A 19,570-nucleotide genomic window follows, 5' to 3' on the forward strand; every position below is an offset into this window, starting at 1 on the left:
CTCCCTTTTCTCTTAGTTGTGGAGAGTTGCGCGGGACTGAGTGGGGCTACGGACAATCGGAACCAGCACCAGCTGTGGGCTGGCTCACAGAGTACAAGTACTTCCAATCTGTGCTCTGTGGTGTGTATGTGGGTGTATTTTATTGCAGACCTCCGTTTTTCTTTTAATTTCTTTTTAGTATAGAGAGCCTGTTTTATGTCCCATGTTTTTACCCTTTTTATGTGTATGTCTTGTGCTTCTATTTCAGCTTACTGAGGATCTACCAGCGGCCGTGGGACCTTAGGTGGCGGGTCGTTTTCCACACTTCCTTTGTTGTACAGCACCAGGTGAATAGACTATAGTGGGTTTTTTTTTTTTTTTTTTTTTTTGTGTGGTTTTCTTTTGGTCCACCGCTGCTGGTAAGTCCCAGTTGTGTTTATATTTTTTTTTTTTTTTTTTATTGTAATTTGGGACACCGTTTTAGACATTCAGTGCGCTGTCATTGTTGTTTTGTTTTTATTTTACATTAATAAATAAAATTGTTAATATTTGAGTCGGCCTCAGTGTGCATCCCTGAACCTGTGCAAATGTTGTTTTAATTACATTTCATTTTTAAAGTTTATATTTCCTGGGGGCTAGAATTCCCCCTCAGGTGGCGTTGTCATTTTATTATTTCTTTTATAACCCCGCCGACCACTTGGTCACACAAAGAATAATAATCTCAGTCAATATGAACAGAAACACATTTTACAAAGTGTTCAAACAGCTTAAAGCAAATATGACTTACTGTCAGTGTGACTGAATCACTCCACTCTGTTGTTTTATGCTGTGAACTTTTCATTCTGCCCTTACAGCGATAGTTTCCACTGTTGGATGATGAAGCAGATCTAATCCTGTATTCATTTTGTTTTGGAGGTTTTATGGTGCTGTTTGTTTCCCACTCATAATCCCACTCAGTGTCTCCTCCATGGATCTCACATCTGACAGTGATCGTCTCTCCTCTGTATATCTCAGACCAGTTTGGATACAGAGTCACAACAGGCCTGTTTGAAACTGTTACTGTTCAAGAAAGTACAATAAAAACACGTGAAAGACAAAAGGTGCAAATACCATCAGATGTAGTGCATTGTTGAAAGTTACATTTAAACTCACCAATCCTGACTGTCTCACTGTCCTCTGTGTAGTAAACTGGTTCTCCTCTTCCTCCTATGCAGCTGTAGAGTCCTCCCTCTGAGACACTGATTTGTCCATTTGTCAAAGCTTCATAAGATTTCCCATCTCTGTACCAGTAGTATTTCCATCCAGATGATGATGAGCAGTTCAGTGTCACACTGCCCCCTACTGGAACAGCTGTGTTATCAGCTCTCAGTTCAGCCTTTGGTTTCGCTGCAGTTCAGTTTAGAACAAGAACATAAAAGTAAAAATGACTGAATCAGAACAATTTAAAGAACTGGATGGAAATATGTAAATTATCAAATATCACAAAACCTTAATGGTGAAGCAATAAAAAAAATGAGACAAATACACTAAAATACTCTTTTGATCAGCACAGTGATTTTGTTTTATATTGACTTTTCAGAATTTACAGTTAATTACATACGTGGACAGTTCAAATAATTAATTTGAAGTATGACTGAGTTTTTTGATCCATAATGAGAAAGTAACCCAGGTTAACATTATCTGATTGTATTTTGCACATTTGAGAATTGTTCCTAAATGAATGTGAGCAGTTATAATTTCATTTGTGTTATTTTGTATTTTTGTTTTTGGTATATTGTTCCTTTATCAGTGACAGCCAATCAGTGTAATCACAGCGAGCAGGAGAAACCTGAGTGAGGGGAAGAGATTCAACAACAGAGCAAGTTGTGAACAGATGCATTTTTATTTCCAGTCTTTGACAGTGATGGTGTCCAACTTCAGTTCTTGTGGATAAAATCTGTTTGAAGGAGTTTGAATGAGGATTTGGTGAGTCAGTTGGTTTTCTTTGGTGTCAGTTAGCATGCTATGTGCTTGTTCTTTACTAAATCTGATGTTGAAACCTCACTGCTGCCATTACAGGGAGCATTTTGGATGTGATTTCCAGCTGAGCTGTTAGGAATGCTGGAATAAGACTCCAGTGTTTGTGTTGCACAACAGATCAGGTTTATTAGCCAAGTACAGATCTTGGTGCTGAAACCTGAGACTGTTGAACCTTGATGGTGATCCACGCCTAGAAGATCTGAACTTCCACTAAAATCTTCTGTTCCTGATGGATCAACTTATCCAGTGATCAGGAAACTGACTCACACTTCTGAACTGTGGTAGGACTCCACCATAATCTCTGTTACTGCGACACACAGAGGACTTAATCCAAGAACTGATTCCACACCAGACTGTGAAAGGTTTTCTCTGTAAATCTGTGGACAGCTGATTTTGTGCTTTCAGTGTTGTAATTCCATCCATTGTGTTGGTGTTGTACTGGTAACTCACTGTGTTACTAATTATTCCTAACCAGCCACTCTGCAGGTCTAGTGAGTGAAGTGAGTCGACTCATATTGATCAGAGTTTGAAGAGCAGCTGAAAGAAATCCGGTTAACCCTAAAGGAGCTAACACAGGTTAACTAGTGACGGCCCACTGCACCCTGCCTTCCTTTTGGCTCATCTGTGTCTTGTTTGCAGGCATTGGAGAGGCAGAGTCCCTGTTTACAATCAGTGACACTGGCCAGTGTGCCAGGACTCTATATAAAAAGCCTTTAGTGCATAGTTTGGGTTGGCTCTGAGACACCAGGTTGGACTTTGGCTGCGTTTGTTTTGGTTTTTGCTTTTGACACTATTAAATAGTGATGGCCAAATGAAGCTTTCTGAACCAGTGAAGCTTGTATTGAAAAACGGTTCATTACTCGAAGCTTTTCAACACAGTCCTCTCCAGTGACATCTGGTGGCGAAAATTATGAAGAGCAGCTTGAATCTGCAAAATAAAACGGACTGCTTAATTATCACTGCTCACTCCACAGAGTGGAGTTCTCTCTGATATTGGGCCACCGTTGTGTTGCTTTGAACATATAATTTTTTTTCCTCGACTGGGGGGCTGAAAAAATTGTAATGCTTATTTGCTTAATACATTTTGATCAATAAACTTTCCTTATGTAAACAGGCACCATGGTGTGGCCTTTCTTTGCTTATGACTCCTTGATGTTGGTAAATACAATAAGTGAGCAATATATATAATATACATATGATAATGTACAGCACACTGGAGTATGCTCCTGCTGTGAAGTCCTGCCTCCATCTACTTGTGCATTTAATCACTGGACAGCTGGACAGGTATGTTCATACAAAATATTAGATTAGGCCAATTGTCCTATACATATTTTTGACCTAGGGGTAGGATTGATTGTGAACTGGAAAGGGAAAATGCTTACGGGGCTGAGTACGGCTGGGTATCGTCACTGATTTGTAGAATCATTTTGATTCGACACAGGATCCGATTCAATTTGATTGGAATCTGGAAAGTTTTGCCTCAGACAGTCAGAAATATTACAATTCTGATCATTTCTCAGTATATATCCATATTTTTGTATCTATTAAAAGAAAGGTGACACTTGTGAGACTTAATTAGAGCTGTAAACAGAGAGTTATGAAACCTGCAGCTGCAGAAGCCAGCGGAAAAAAAAGATAAACAGCGCGGACCCGCCGACACATCAAAATTGGATTCTGACGCGTCGGGTCTGCGCTCTGTGTTTACGTTTGTATGTTTTAGCTGTTTGGTGTTTGATGAAATTTTGTGGGGTTTAACCTGAGATGCTGGCGTTTCAGGCAAAATAACGTTTAATTTACAAATCGACTCAGGATTTTCACTTTATTCAATTTAGAATGGATTGTAATCAGAAAAGCTATAATCAAAACCCACCCCTAACCATGAACTTGCAAAGTAAAAACATGATCTATGTAAGGTAGCCCTTTTGTTATTTTCATTTAAAAAGAGGATTAGTTTTACTGTGCGCTGGCCGAGTCTGTTTCTTTTCTTAGAAATAATTTCTCCTGCCCTAGAGAAAACCCTCTCGCATGGAACAGAAGAGGCTGAGGAGTGCAGAAACTACACTGCAAGTTGGTAGATATGCATGTATGCGGTCTTATGGGTCCTGCAGAATATCACCTAAAAACAATAAACAAAATGATTTTCTAAAATGTGTAGCAATGTAATTTACGTATAGTATCAGCCAGGGTTTCGGGTGAGCTCATACAGCACAAGACTCAGCAGTCCATCTGCATCTTAAGGATAAAGGTCACTCTTTCGAGGATGCCAATGTTCACATTTTGGACAGAGAGGACAGATGGTTTGAAAGAGGAGTGAAAGAGGCCATCTATGTCCACTGTGAGCGACCATCTTTGAACAGAGACGGTGGTTTACGACATCAACAGTCTGCCATCTATAATCCAGTTTTGAGTTCCCTCCCCAGACGCCTTAATGCCCACTCACATCCTGGGCCATCTGACCTCAGGAAATCACATGATAGGGTGGGGCCAGGTTTCACAATGAGCTCACCCGAAACCCTGGCTGATTAGGTCCCACACCCGCTTTCACACCTTGGCTCATGTGATTAGAGGATCACCAGGGGGTCCTTTATCCCTCTTTGGGGGGATACTCCCACTGGGTTTAAATCTGGGACTCTCGGCCATTTGACCTTAGAACTGAAAAAGCTTCTCGGATGAGAGGTGAAACGTCTTCAAGCAACTTAAAGAAGTCCAGACGCTTTTCTTCGCAAACTCCTTTGACTACGATGACCTGGATGACTGAGAACCTTCACAGACAAGCAGATATTTGAAGTTTACACAGCTACTTTCTCGCCTGAAAATATGTTAAAAGTTTATTTTGTGACCCAGAAAGATTAATAAGAGTAATTTTAAAACTTAGTAGCGGCCGCCATTGTTGGCAGCTGAAATTTGGCTGGGCAGCGCTATGAATTCTGGGATATGGTGGGCCCACGAAGGACACACCGACCCATCCTTCAAATTCGGGAAATGAAGGACGCATTTGTCGGCCGCATTTGAAGGAGTCGACGAATTGGGACAGCCTTCGTCGCCTGGCTGTGACGTAATCGGCCTTCAAATGCGGCCTCCGGAGGATGCAGCCGACGTTTTGGGACACAGTTTGTGAGTGATTTGTAACAGGAAGGGAGGGGGTGAGTGAGTCAGTGATTCGTTCAACTCATTTGAGCTGTGAGCCAGGAGGGAGGGGGTTAGTGAGTCCTGAGTGATTCGCTTATGCTATGATTCAGCACAGCAAGGGAGGGGGTGAGTAACTCAAATGTGCTGTTAGCATGCTAGCTGAACGATGCTACTGTGAACCGAGGAGCTATTGTCTTGCTGTGAGCTTCTACTCAGGGTTTTTTCTTCCAGTTCAGAGCAGAAATGTTTTTGTTAGGAAACTGGCTGTTGTTTTTTTCCCCACAATTTTAATTATAAGCTAGATATATTTCTACTAATGGAATTAGTTTGCTAACAGCAACAGGGATGAGTCAGTGAGTCAGTTGCGCTTGTGAATCATGATTCACGAGTCAGTAAAGTGATTCGTTCACGAATCGAACATCACTACAGTGTGTTGTTTTTTGGGTACGCACCGGAGCGCCAGCTTCAAGCGGGCCATCATTAGTCTAATGGATAGATTTAATCAATAAACCGTTCTTATGTAAACATGCACCATGGTGTGGTATTTCTTTGCCTGTCATTTCTTGATGTTGGTAAATAAAATAGATGGAAAATACATATAATAACATACAACACATTATGGCGCATGCCTCTGCTGTGAGGTCTTGCCTCCAGGTACTTCGCTATCTGTCACCATCAACACACTCCACAAATCCCGTGAATGATTCACTTCCTTACATCCATTTGAATCAGGTACCGAAGCAGTTACGTGCGTAATGAAGCTTCGGACGTCACTGGTCACGTGACTTTTGCCAAACGAAGCAAGCCTCGACACAGTGATTCTGAACCAGTGTGTTGTTTTTTTCGACACACGCTCCGGAGCGTCAGCTTCACGCGGGCCATCACTACTGATTACATACACTACTGTTTGTTTTTGACAGTAGGCTTTCTTTTCTGTTTAATTTGTTTTAAAAGAATAAAGCAGCTTGGAATACATTCCTAACCATGTCTGGGGTTTTCTTTGTCATGACTGTATGGTCCGGTTCGTGACAACAGATAAGAGTTCAAACTAACCTGAACTGGACAGAAAGAGATATTTATTTATATTGTTGTTTGACTTTTATTTATTTTATTCTGGTTTTTGGATTCATAAATTAATGTCAACTGTTTGTATATTTCCGTGTCTTCTGTTTCCCACAAACAAGTTCAAAGTTCACCCTGATCTGTGGTCTGTTATTTTAGGGCTGCTAGTTATAAACTGCTGGTGTGAACAAAGACTCTGGTCCCAGTTATATGTAAATGTCTACAGTTCTACAAGAAGATGACCCGAGAAGGAAACAAACACTTCTGATACTTTAAGTTATGCAAATCCTAACAAATCAAAAGATTTGTGGAAATTAACTTTTCTACATTTGCAGGAAAAAAAGATCTGACATTAATGAGCTCCACATTTATTAATTTGGTTCAGATCATTTCTGTGATAAAATCAAAATCCTTCAGTAGAGTGTGAGTCTTATAACTAATATCATTAAACTGAAATAATAACATAGCAGCACAGACCAGCGTCCAATAAAATGAGACCATATTGTCGTCTGCAGTTCAGAGTTCATTAAGTGAAAAAGATGCAGTTTGTGTTTCTCATGAGAGCAGACTCTTTAACTAAAACCTGAAACCTCTAAGATTAATTTAAAAACAGATAACATGCTAAAAACAACTGAAGTAACTGCATCATATGTTTTTGCAACATGTCGTAATAAAACGATAATAATACAAAAACAGAAGAGAAAATATAACTTTTGTTCTGAGTGGATGTGGTGGAGCAGCTGAAACAGGTTCAGCATTTGTTCTGCACTTCATGTATTAGAGCTGCACAGCAGAGAAGTTACTCTGATATGTTTTGTTCTCTTAAATGTGAATAAAAAACTGCTTTTTACGTGTTTGTTGTCAGAAAGGTAATAAAATATATTACTAAGCAGCACAAAAGAAACAGCTACAAAATTGTAAAAAAAACAAGTGTTTTCACTGATTTTGATCAAACATATAATCTCGGCGAAACATCTCCAACTTACATGATACATTCAGTGTGATGGTATCACTCCATCTTGTTATTTCAAACTGTGAACTTTTCATTCTGCCCTTACAGCGATAGTTTCCACTGTTGGATGATGAAGCAGATCTAATCCTGTATTCATTTTGATTTGGAGGTTTTCTGATGCTGTTTGTTTCCCACTCATAATCCCACTCAGTGTCTCCTCCATGGATCTCACATCTGACAGTGATCGTCTCTCCTCTGTTTATCTCAGACCAGTTTGGATACAGAGTCACAACAGGCCTGTTTGACACTGTTAATGTTCAAGGAAGTACAATTGAATCACACAAAAGTCAAAAGGTGCAAATACCATCAGTAGTGCTTTGTGGGAAGTTAAACTCACTAATCATGACTGTCTCGCTGTCCTCTGTGTAGTAAACTGGTTCTCCTCTTCCTCCTCTGCACCAGTAGAGTCCTTTCTCAGAGACACTGATTTCTCCATTTGATAGAAAACCTGCATCCAGTGATGTAGTATAATCGTTCTCATATCTGTACCAGTAGTATTTCCATCCAGATGATGATGATGATGTGTTGACAGAGCAGGTCAGGGCCACACTGCCCCCTACTGGAACAGCTGTGTTATCGTGTCTCAGTTCAGCCTTTGGTTTTGCTGCAGTTCAGTTTAGAACAACAACATAAAAGTAAATGAGTGAATCAGAACAATTTAAAGAACCAAGACAGAAATGTGCAAATGTGTGTGTGTATATATATATATATATATATATATACATAGGATTTACAATTAATTACATGTATGCACAGTTCAAATAAGTAATTTGAAGCCTGAGAAATATGTAAATGATAAAGAGTGGGTGTCCCTGTAAATAAAACCAGATGCATGGTTTATGGATAAAGCCAGGTTCCCATCTCAAAAAGACAAGAACAATTCTTCCCAACTTATTTTTGAGCCATAGACTTTATGTGTTTTTTTTAATATCATATGTTCAATAACACAACAATTGTCATTACAGTGACCAGGTGTGTTCAAGCCTTAATAAAATAAATCTACTTTTCATTCACATATGGAAAGTAAAATAATATAAAGCTCCAGCTGTCTGGAATGCCTGAAACTTCAGTGAAGCTGCTAAATATTATTATATCAGGTTAATTGTTGTGTGACTTATTTTTGGTAAGGAAATACTCTCTGTTAATGACTAAGTTGACATTAAACTTGTTCTTTCACGTTAAGCTGTCTGTCACAGTTACCAACAGTTACATGCAAAAAGTATTCAAACATTCAGAGCAAAAAACCAGGGACCAAATATTTAGTTGTGGTTTTAACTTTAAAATTATATTTTGAAAAACATTACAACGCACATATTGTGTATGAGGTAAGTAAACAACTTGTGACTTTGTGTGCAGAGTATGCAAAAGATATGTCTGTAAAGCTCCTGCCAGTCTATTGAGACTGCAACAAAAGTTCTATGAAAGTGTTGCAATGGTGCGTATAATGGAAATGGAAACATTTTATAGTTCCCATAAAATGAATAATGGCTTTAGAGACTACTATAAAGAACTATAGAATTAAACACATACAATTTATCCACAAAGCAGCCTCACAAAGAATTAAAGGCAGAGTATAACATCAAGTCAATTACATTCCTGGTCGGTTGAAGAAGAGGTTGTTAATTGCCTTACAGCTTTAATGAAATTAACAGCAGGTGCACTAAAGCAGCAACAATGAGATAACCCTCAAACAGGATTGATTTTAAGGTGGAGGCCACTAAAATTTCCCAGCTTCATCTTTTCTGACTGTTTTTTCTCCCTTAGTTTTGCATTTAGCTGTGGTGTTTGTCACTACTGGTATAATAAGGCATTACATGCACAGGCTTTCAGGTCCCGTCCGGCAGTTTTAGTTTTGTTCCTTTGTTGTTCCAAACACATTTTTTTTCTTTTGTTTTATGAATTGCTTTAAATATGCTGGAGCTGACAGAGGTAGTAAAAAAGAGAAGCGATAACGACATAAAGAGAAGGAAAAGAAAAAGAAAAGGAACAGAAAGTGAGAAAAGGTTCATAGAGGACAGAGCAGATGTAAAACAAACTGAGTCTACAACTGCTGCATCTGTAACAAGAGACTGCCCCCCCCCCCAACACACACACACACTCCACAACCATGTCCCACAGCCAAGGATCAGCCATCCCTAGATCCAGGCCTAGCCACACACACATGTGCAGAAACAAATTAAAATTGCACAAAGACACACATTCATCGCTGTAGAAGGTCCTTACCCTTCGTCACGACCAGTATCTACTCCTTTGTGCAAGGAGGAACTGGATGATCACTGCAGCAGCCCTGTGCTCACTGCCCAGCACTGTGTAGACTGAATTAGCAGGTCCACCACTAGCGTGCTGTGATTTTCAAAAATCAATTCAATTTTGCTTATATTGTGCTTATATTTGGAAGTTCTAAATGCTACAAACCAAAACTTACCACTCTGAGAACTGCTTGTACAAGAACAGGAAGAGACCACAAAGACAGGCAGTTTAAGTGGGTGAAGATCTCCTTAGATAGGGACCTAGATGAACCTGTAAAAGATGTGCTAGCCAAAGGGCTCAATTTTTCCTCATCACAACAACTGCCCATATTAGCTTTCATCACAGCCCTTAAAGAAACAGCAACAAGGATGAATAAACTAACACAACCTGAAGCAGAGGAAATCAGGATGGTTTCAGCTTCCTTCTACAGTGTAAGAATTCCTCTATCCAACCTTTCAGTTCAAGAAAAGAAGGCTGTCACATCCCCCAAAAAGACCAAAACATCACCAACTTTCAGCCAGCAGAGGGAGGTGCACTGGTGGTCTGAACTAATTATCTGCGCAAAGCTATCACACTCCTCAGTGACAGCAATACTTATGAAGTCTGAAGGATAGACCCCACAAGCAACTACAAAAAGGAAGTCATCAGTTGCCTACAAACATTTGAAAGGGGAGAAAATGGAATTGACCACTGAATTAATCCAGGGGATGGTATAACCTGTATATATGGATTTCCAAAGGTCCACAAAGGTGAAGTTCTACTCAGAAACTGGCACAGATATGTGGATGACCCCAGAGTCAAAGTCAAAACCCAGTAAGTAGAAGCCTTCACTGCTCACATCCACTCAATGGACAGAAACAAAGTTCACCAGGGAACGTACAAATGATAATAGTTTGTCATTTCCTCGTCCTCCATCACAGCACACTGAGGAGGATGGACACCTCAACATTGAAATTTACTGGAAACCCAAGGGTATTTTCTCTTTCCACTTCAGTTTACAATCACAATTGAACCTCTTGTAATAGCAAACAATTTACACTAACAATTCTACGGAATCACAGTTGAACTGGAAGAATGCAGAGTTGTCTTATGTGCTGATTACATTATTTTTGTCCAGTTTAAACAAATTAATTCTAGTTAATCTTCTATAATAGACATCCGTGGCAGCAAAGGCGTGTGTAGATCAACAATGGATAACATGGAGTGAGGGGCAGAGTACGACCATGTAGCATTGAAAGCTTGGAAGTACTTACAATAAAATTAAGCTTAAAATCTGAGCAAGCACCGAGCACGCTGCCACAGGGATGTGAAATTCACAGAAAAAGCCCCGGATCTCCCCACTGACATGACTGCTACAGCACCGGGCAAAGCTCCACCGGCCCCACTCCTGCTAAACAGGTAAAACAGGTGGTTTTAAGATGCGACAGGACTTAGTGCAGCTGAATCTTTGATTTTATTTATTTTTTGCTGTGTTTTACTTGCATCTATGTGAAAGAGCAAGTGTAAACACAAAAGTTTATTTTATTTTATATGCTGGAATATGCAGAAAATAGGTTTAAATGTTAAACAATTTCTTCAAGTCAAAGACAGTTGCATATAATTAAATTTTTGCTTAATACAATGTGCATAAAATTCAAAGGCTAAAACTAATAAAACTATTTTTAAAAGAGGCTTTTCATTTGATTCAATTTTATATGATTGATTATGCATAAAAAATAGAATTGGGCTGAAAGATCTATTGCTTTACTATGTATTCAGTTTGTGTATCATGTTTTTGAACTAACTAATTACAAACTTACTAATTAGTAACTTATTACTTTTAAGTAACTTGACCAACACTGTTTATAACAACATTAAAACGCTTCACACTACTTTTGTGACTAAACTACACAAAAAAAGGACAGTATTGTTGAAATTATTTTAATGTATTTGTGGATAAAACATTGTGCAATATATATTAAAATGAGAGAAATATGTCCAACTTACATAATACAGTCAATGTGGTGATATCACTCCACTCTGTCCAGGAAGAGCCCTTTCTGCCCCGACAGCTGTATCCTCCACCATCAGACTCAGTAGTTCTGTTCATTGTGTATTCTCTGGATGCTGAACGTATGTTTTTCTGGCCTCGTCTCCATTCATAAGTCCACTGAGCTCCTTCACCTCCCTGAATCTCACATCTGACAGTGACCGTCTCACCGCTGTATATCTGAGTCCAGGATGGTTTCAGTAACACAGTGGGCTTAGGACCAACTGTTCAAATTTAAGGAAAATCACATTAGCACACTTATAGGAGTATAACATTATTATTAAGCTATCCTGGATTTGATTGCTTTTGTTAATTGTAATCATATTTTTGCATCGAAGTGACAAGTTGATTTCAAATCAACAATAAAATGTTTTCTTTTTATTAAATACATTAAACTAGGTAATTTGCTGACATTTAGAATCTGAGAGTGAAAACCACCAGCTGTGTACAAATGTAAACTGTGAGACTGAACATCAACACATAAACACACAATATCATGTAAACAACCTCAGTTTCTCAGATTTTAAATTGTATAAAGACATTTTGTAATCAAATATCCCACTATTTACTTATTTCTACATCTTCACATTTGCATATTTAAACATTTCTAAACATATAATCCAGAGTTGTCAGTCAGCTATTGTTTGCTAACAGTGCTGTTAAACCTCCAGTGATGGATTCAAAGCTGGAGGCTGCTCTGCTCTCATGAAGTGATTATTAATTCATAAATGGTGAAAGTGTTCATGTGGCACCAAAGTCAAAACTACACCGCCAAAGCAAAAAAAACAAACAAACAAAAAAAACAAGCATTTTTCGAAGCTCAGTTTTACAGAAAGCTCAGCATGGCGGTTACCACTGTTGCCCTTGGTTGCCCAACCATGTGGCCAGAGCCTCTCTGTGTGGAGTTGCACGTTCTCTCTTTGTCTGCGTGGATTCTCTCCCAACACTCTGCTTTCCTCCCACAGTCCAGAGATATGCAGTTAGTGTGGTTAGGTTAATTGGTGAATCTGAATTACCCTTAAGTGTTTGTGGTTGTCTCTCTATCTGTCTGTTCTGGCCCTGCGACAGACTGGCAGCCTGTCCAGGTTGTACCCTGCCTCTCAATCTATGAGGCCCTAGCCCCGCTGCAACCTTGAACTGGGATAAGCGGAAGAGGACGGATGGATGGGTGGGTATTGTTCAGAAATGAATCTGTAAAACTGAGTAGAACTGAACACTAAAGCTAATTTCAATCATTTATTGAGTGATTAAAATATCTATCACAGAAGTGGACATTTTTAGTAAGAAGAAAAACAAATTCCACATATTTAAAAATAAACCACAGTAAAAATATAAAACAGCACCGTGATCTCCTCTGTGTCTGTGAGGATAAATGAAGGTGAGAGGACGTATCGAGCTCATTTAGTTCAGTAACTAATTTGGAGGTTTAGTGTTGTAAATGCTGAACATTTAAACATTTAAGCATTTCCTCATAATTCAAAGAAACCCCATTTTTAATTCTTATAAAGATGGTTGAATTCGTCTGTTTCTTGAATGGTGACTGAATCCCTTTCAGTTGTAAATAAATATGTTTCTTCTCCTTCCTCTTAAATATGTAAGACTGCTTTCGTCCATTTGGCAGCATCTCTAAAATTAGAAATATCCTGTCTCAGAGTGACGCTGAAAAACTAGTTCATGCATTTATTACTTCCAGGCTGGACTACTGTAATTCATTATTATCAGGATGTCCTAAAACCTCCCTGAAAAGCCTCCAGCAAGAGTACTGACAGGGACTAGAAAGAGAGAACATATTTCTCCTGTTTTGGCTTCCCTTCATTGGCTTCCTGTTAAATCCAGAATTGAATTCAAAATCCTGCTCCTCACATACAAGGTCTTAAATAATCAGGCCCCATCTTATCTTAATGACCTTGTAGTACCATATCACCCTATTAGAGCACTTCGCTCTCGCACTGCAGGCCTACTTGTTGTTCCTAGAGTATTTAAAAGTAGAATGGGAGGGAGAGCCTTCAGTTTTCAGGCCCCTCTTCTGTGGAACCAACTTCCAGTTTGGATTCAGGAGACAGACACTATCTCTACTTTCAAGATTAGGCTTAAAACTTTCCTTTTTGCTAAAGCATATAGTTAGGGCTGGATCAGGTGACCCTGAATCCTCCCTTAGTTATGCTGCAATAGACCTACGTCTATTCCCATGATGCTTTGAGTTTTTCCTTTCCAGTCACCTTTCTCACTCACTATGTGTTAATAGACCTCTCTGCATCGAATCATATCTGTTATTAATCTCTGTCTCTCTTCCACAGCATGTCTTTATCCTGTTTTCCTTCTTTCACCCCAACCGGTCGCAGCAGATGGCCCCGCCCCTCCCTGAGCCTGGTTCTGCCGGAGGTTTCTTCCTGTTAAAAGGGAGTTTTTCCTTCCCACTGTTGCCAAAGTGCTTGCTCATAGGGGGTCATATGATTGTTGGGTTTTTCTCTGTATCTAGTGTACAACATAAAGCGCCTTGATGCGACTGCTGTTGTGATTTGGTGCTATATAAATAAAATTGAATTGAATTGAAGGTGTAAATGCTTCCATCAGAGAAACTGATCTCATTCTCTCAGCTAAGAGAGTGGATTTCTTTTCAGATGAGGTTTCTCTGAGCTCACAAGTCCTGTTCCTGAAGAAGTTTGAATTTCCAAGTTCCTTGTTGGAGTTTGAATCTGGAACTTGGATTTTCCACTCAGAAAGTCAGAGCAGCCTGACACACACTGAGTTAACAATCAAAGATGGCAGCAGTGAATCTGTACTGCACAGTTGTGTATTTATGACTTTCTAAATAAGTGCAATGCAGAGCACTGATCAGGCTCTGTTTTTAAGCACACAAAACACACATATTGTACTGTAATGATAATGATGCCAAAATGGCCATGTTTTGCTAGGAACCACCTTTTTTTCCAGCTTTTTCTGGAACATGCTAGTGATGTCATTGGCATCAATCAAAGATCCAAGATATCTGGAATGCATCGTAAAGTCACATAAATATGCCACCTGGTGATCTGTTCTGACTGTGAGCCTGAGCTCAGGGTTACTGAACCCTTCACTTACAGACAACTCTCCACACACATCTGCAGATGTGCCACAGGAGAAGTGCGACAAAGGGCGTGTCACTAACCGAAAATCTGGTGAGTGTTAACTAATCGTTTGTCTGTATTTTCAGTGCTTCAAACAAAACTTGAAGACTTTTCATCCATTAATAAAAATGGATGCTTATATATGTCTACACATTTACCACACACACAAATCTCCACACAGATTGAGACACACAAACAAATATTTTGCTACAGTAAAAACTAAGCTACTGTCATTAAAACACCAAATGACAGAAAAAGGTATTTTGTTTTGATTCTTCCAGTAGACGTATGTCACAATATGTGTCACTGTATAAATGAGTGGAGTGCAGAGGTATGAACTCAAATGCAGTAAGAAAATAAGTTAAATAAAAGTGAGCTCTGACAACTGATCAGTCTGAAAATGTAGAGAAACAGCAGCAAAACACAAGGACACAACAGATGGTTTGACAAAGCCAAGAAAAGACACAGCAGGACTATTTATACATGAGGCATGAAAGAAACCATCAAAATAACAGATACAGGGAAGAGAAACTAAGAGGCTATCAAAGCCTCAGTGATGTCACAGTGAATAAAACCCACATACTGCTACAAAGAAAACCAGAAATCCAAAAATCAAAGAAACAGAACCCAATGACCATGACAGTCTCAAAGAAATAAAGCTGGTACTTTGTGTAGTTTCTCTCATTTGTTACCAATATGTGTGTGAAGCCTTATTCATTTCTAAATTTGACAGCTCTTAGAGGTATTTCCAGAGGACACTGAGACACACAGCACATCACGCCAGACATTAAGCCTGGCCAGCCTGCAATTTAAAGTAAAAGACTGATAACACAACAACAGCAGGGACAATGACGCTGGCACAGTTTAGTGTAATGGAGTCTGTCTACACTAACACATCGCAAAGAGCAAAGAGGCGGCGCTGTTACAGCAGCATCTCTTACTGTAATCACCATAAAAAACCTCGGGTGGAGCTCTTCAACAAATCACCTGATCAAAAAGCTCCAACGTGAAGAAAAACAAACCTTCACACTTTCTAGTGATAGTTGCAGCAGGCAGGGATGTGTCTTCATGTGCCCATAAAATGTACAATATAACTCTGAGCCACTTAACTGAGGCTGTTAGGTTGGACACTGAATTATTATTCTGCACCATCATAACATCTGTTTTCAGCAGCAAACTTCAGAATGTTGATGTGCTCGCTTTTCTTCATTGCAGCCAACAACATGAAATTGTCCAAAATGTCTCGGTATGGTGAAGCAACAATAGTTCCTTACACTGAAACTAATGGGCCGAGCCCAACTCCTGAGAAACAGCCCCACACCATAATCCCCCCTCCACCACCAAACTTTGCACTTGGCACAGTGCAGTCAGAAAAGTGCTGTTACCCTGGAAGCTGCCAAACCCAGAGTCGTTATCAGATTGCCAGATAGAGAAGTGTGATTCGTTACACCACAGAAAACATTTCCACTGCTCTAGAGATGCAGTGTGCTTGACACCACTGAATCTGACACTTTGCATTGCACTTGGTGATGTAGGACTTGGATGCAGCATTCACAAAGCTCTCTACGCACTGTTCTTAAGCTAATTGAAGGCCACATGAAGTTCGGAGGTCTGTAGTGAGAGACTCAGAGGGGTTAGTGGATACTTATATGTGCAGAGGTCTCCACCTTTCTACTGTGTGATTTTGCTTAGCCTACCACTTCATGACTGACTTGCTGTCGTTCCCAGTCACTTCCACTTTGTTATAATACCACTAACAACTGACTGTGAAATATTTAGTTGGACTTGTTGTACAGGTAACATCCTATCAAGGTGCCACGCTGGAATTCTCTGAGCTCCTGGGAGCGACTCATTCTTTCACAAATGTTTGTAGAAGCAGTCTGCATGCATAGGTGCCTGATTTTATACACCTGTGGCCATGGAAGAGCCACAAGTATTAATGTGAATTCAATGATTGGGATGGATGAGTAAATACTTCTGGCAATATAATTTACCTTTTGAATATTTATTAATGCACATTATTATAGTGTAGTAAGTATTTCTTGTCCATTTTCTTGACTGTATCATTCTGTTCTGTCTGGTTTTGCATGTCTTTGTTTTGCAATTTTTGCACACTTGCACTTTATGTAGTCCTGTGTTGATTGTCTGTCATATGTCATATGTAGCATCATGATCTTGGAGGAACGTTGTCTCGTTATCTGTACCACAGAACATGGTTGGAATGACAATAAAACCACTTGACTTGACTTGACTTGAAAAATCAATACAGTGCTTCATAGCTAAAATAATCAATAACTGTACAGTGGTCCCTCGTTTATCGCGGGAGTTAGATTCCAAAAATAACCCGCGATAGGTCCGCGAAGTAGCCAACTTTATCTTTTAAAAATATTATAGATGTTTGAAGGCTGTAAAACCCTTCACTACACACTTTATACACTTTTCTCAGACAGACATGAACATTTTCACACTTTTCTCTCTTGTTTAAACTCTCTCAAAGTTCAAACCTTTGTAGCAAAGTAAGTCCAGTATTACAAAATGAAACCAGAGGCACCCGCAGGTGCAAAACATTTCATCGACATTGTTGTGTTTGTTGGGGAGAAAACTTACAAACATACAGTGCAGCACTTCAGAGTCACACTGCTAGCGATCGAAGATTTATGTAAATTTGACAAGCTGAACGCATTCTGTACTGTGCAGGAGACACCGCACAAGATTGATTGACAATGTTCTACAGCCAATCAGGACGCAGAACACAATGTGCTGTAAAAAAAAAAAAAAAAAACCATTGAAAATTGCACAAAAAATGAAACAGCGAGGCCACGAAAGGTGAACCATGTTATAGCGAAGGACCACTGTAGCTCTAAATAAGACTCATTAAAATATTCAGGGAGGACTCTGGATCACATTAACCTAGCAGAATTCTCCCTGTGGGCATCATGCTTTTAATGAGGATTTTAAGAGCTTTAAGAGCTAATCCAACAAAGTACTCTAAAGTAGGCAGCACACAGAAGCACAAGCTAATCTCAGATAATCTGCACTACAGCTGCTGCAGTCGGCTGTACCAGGTGCTGAATGTTAGATGGGAGGAACTTCTAAACCATTCTTCTAGTGAATCAGTCATGTGATCTGTTAGAATGGTTAGAAATAACAGCTGCATATATGGACTGGAAGAGAAAATTTCTTACCTTCAAGATTTCCAGTGCTGAGCACTAAAATAATAAAGAAAAGCTCATTAGACATTATACAACTGAGAAATCCAAATAAATATAAAGTAAGGCTTCTGTTAATGAGTCAGTGTCATTCTAACAATGTCAGATGTGTACTTACAGAAAAAGCCCATCGTGCAGAGCAAAGATTGCCCCATTGTCACATCCAGCCTGCTGCACAAAGAGTTTTACTTTGAACAAAGAAGATGAAGAAAAAAGAGAAGTTGTGTTTAGTACAGATACGAAAAGAGGGGTTTTTTTTGTTTTTTTTTTACAGGTTCTTTCTCTGATTGGTCTCTCTGTGCTTCCTTGTCTTTCACACAAACCTCAAACAGCTCCTATAGCTTTGACCGCAGCAGTTGGTTGACAGGTTTACATTTCCTGTCCACTGCAGACATAGAAGTTTGTTCCTTTTGTTGATATCTTTCTCTATAACAAACAAAACTTTTCTTTCACTCAAAAGTCAGGAGGTCATATTTTTTATATATTTTCTTCTTTAAAAACTCTTGTATGATTTTTGCGGTTTCCTTTGGATCATTGTCACACTGTATTATTGCTCTTCTGGCAGACTGGGAGTCACTGGGAGTAGAAATATGAAAGCATCCTTTTCTGCTTTGGAGCCTGTATTTTCTATAAAGTCTTTTTAATTCATTTGTTTTTTTTTTTTCTTTGTTTATGAGTCACTGCATGCAAACATTTCACAGTTAGCAAAACATTATCATGCAGTGAAAAAGGCTCCTTTGATCAGTGAATGTTTTCACCTTGTAGTTAAATTCTGGTTTTAAGTTTGGTTGAGACCCAAACACAGGAACTGATTAATTTTGTGGCTGAACTGAATCTAAAGACCTTTTATGTTTCACAAAGTAAACTAACAAAGACAACAAATAAATTCATAGTTAAATTTATAATCTGTTGCTATTTAAAACAATGCACAAACTCATTTATTCTGAATTCTTTTTCTTGCTTTGGCAGCACGGTGGCACGGTGGTTAGCACTGTTACCTCACAGCAAGAAGGTGCTGAGTTCAATTCCACCATCAGGCCGGGGTCTTTCTGTGTGGAGTTTGCATGTTCTCCCCGTGTTTGCGTGGGTTCTCCCCGGGTACTCCGGCTTCCTCCCACAGTCCAAAGACATGCACTTTGTGGGGATAGGTTAATTGAAAAATCTAAATTGCCCATAGGTGTGAATGCGGGAGTGAATGTGAGTGCGAATGGTTCTCTGTCCCTGTGTGTTAACCTGGCGACCTGTCCAAGGTGTACCCTGCCTCTTGCCCTATGACAGCTGGGATAGGCTCCAGCACCCCCCGCGACCCTGAAAAGGATAAGTGGAAGCGGATGGATGGATGACATGTACGTACAGATGCACACTGATCTTAGCATCTGAACTTGTAAACACAATAAAAGGATACAAACAGATGATGTGAAATAATGATATAAACACTGTAATAATGATGTTTGTGTTGAACACTTCATGTTACCAACCAAGATTATGGGATTTTGTTCAAAGTCAGTTCAGAAAGTAGACCCACATGTAGAGCAGGACTAACAACCTTTTCTGACCGTTATTTCAAATACAGTTTTTGGACTGTATTTTGTTGCACCTGCAGCAGGTGGTGACCCATCATGCTTGTGCTTTGTTCTTCATTTTTATCTTATCTTGTATTTCCACCTCCTTTTCTATATCTATGTCTTTATTAAGTATAATCAGATTTTCTTTTTTTACTGTAAATAGTTAATATAGCACAGGTTCTCTAATAAACCGAATTGTTCTTCCTCGT

The 19,570-nt window shown here is 39.3% G+C and overlaps 3 protein-coding genes across 3 annotated transcripts in view; all 3 read right to left on the bottom strand.

Moving 5' to 3' along the window:
• Positions 1-19,570, bottom strand: part of LOC116311487 (basement membrane-specific heparan sulfate proteoglycan core protein-like) — a 681,374-nt gene that overhangs the window by 452,769 nt on the left and 209,035 nt on the right. The gene's annotated exons all lie outside the window — the stretch shown is intronic.
• The window catches only part of LOC120439050 (immunoglobulin superfamily member 1-like), a 265,608-nt gene that overhangs the window by 222,348 nt on the left and 23,690 nt on the right, over positions 1-19,570 (bottom strand). The window lies entirely within an intron of this gene.
• On the bottom strand, positions 686-17,976 carry LOC120439053 (Fc receptor-like protein 4). Its single transcript, XM_039609738.1, has 7 exons — positions 17,915-17,976; positions 17,773-17,796; positions 11,438-11,704; positions 7,539-7,805; positions 7,176-7,448; positions 1,132-1,365; positions 686-1,038 (listed from the first exon to the last, which is right to left on the bottom strand). The coding sequence occupies exons 1-7, from the start codon at positions 17,949-17,951 to the stop codon at positions 701-703; spliced, it is 1,440 nt and encodes a 479-aa protein (XP_039465672.1). The 5' UTR covers positions 17,952-17,976; the 3' UTR covers positions 686-700.

The sequence above is a fragment of the Oreochromis aureus genome, linkage group 3 (assembly GCF_013358895.1).
Source record: "Oreochromis aureus strain Israel breed Guangdong linkage group 3, ZZ_aureus, whole genome shotgun sequence".
NCBI lineage: Eukaryota > Metazoa > Chordata > Actinopteri > Cichliformes > Cichlidae > Oreochromis > Oreochromis aureus.

Bases quoted from the DNA above. Each gene is read 5' to 3' on its own strand.
- LOC120439053 (XM_039609738.1), bottom strand. From the start codon at position 17,951: ATGGGGCAATCTTTGCTCTGCACGATGGGCTTTTTCT. The intron at 17,797-17,914 runs GTAAGTACACAT...TTATTATTTTAG, and splicing joins CTGCACGATGGGCTTTTTCT to TGCTCAGCACTGGAAATCTT. The intron at 7,449-7,538 runs GTGAGTTTAACT...GAACATTAACAG, and splicing joins CAGCGAGACAGTCATGATTA to TGTCAAACAGGCCTGTTGTG.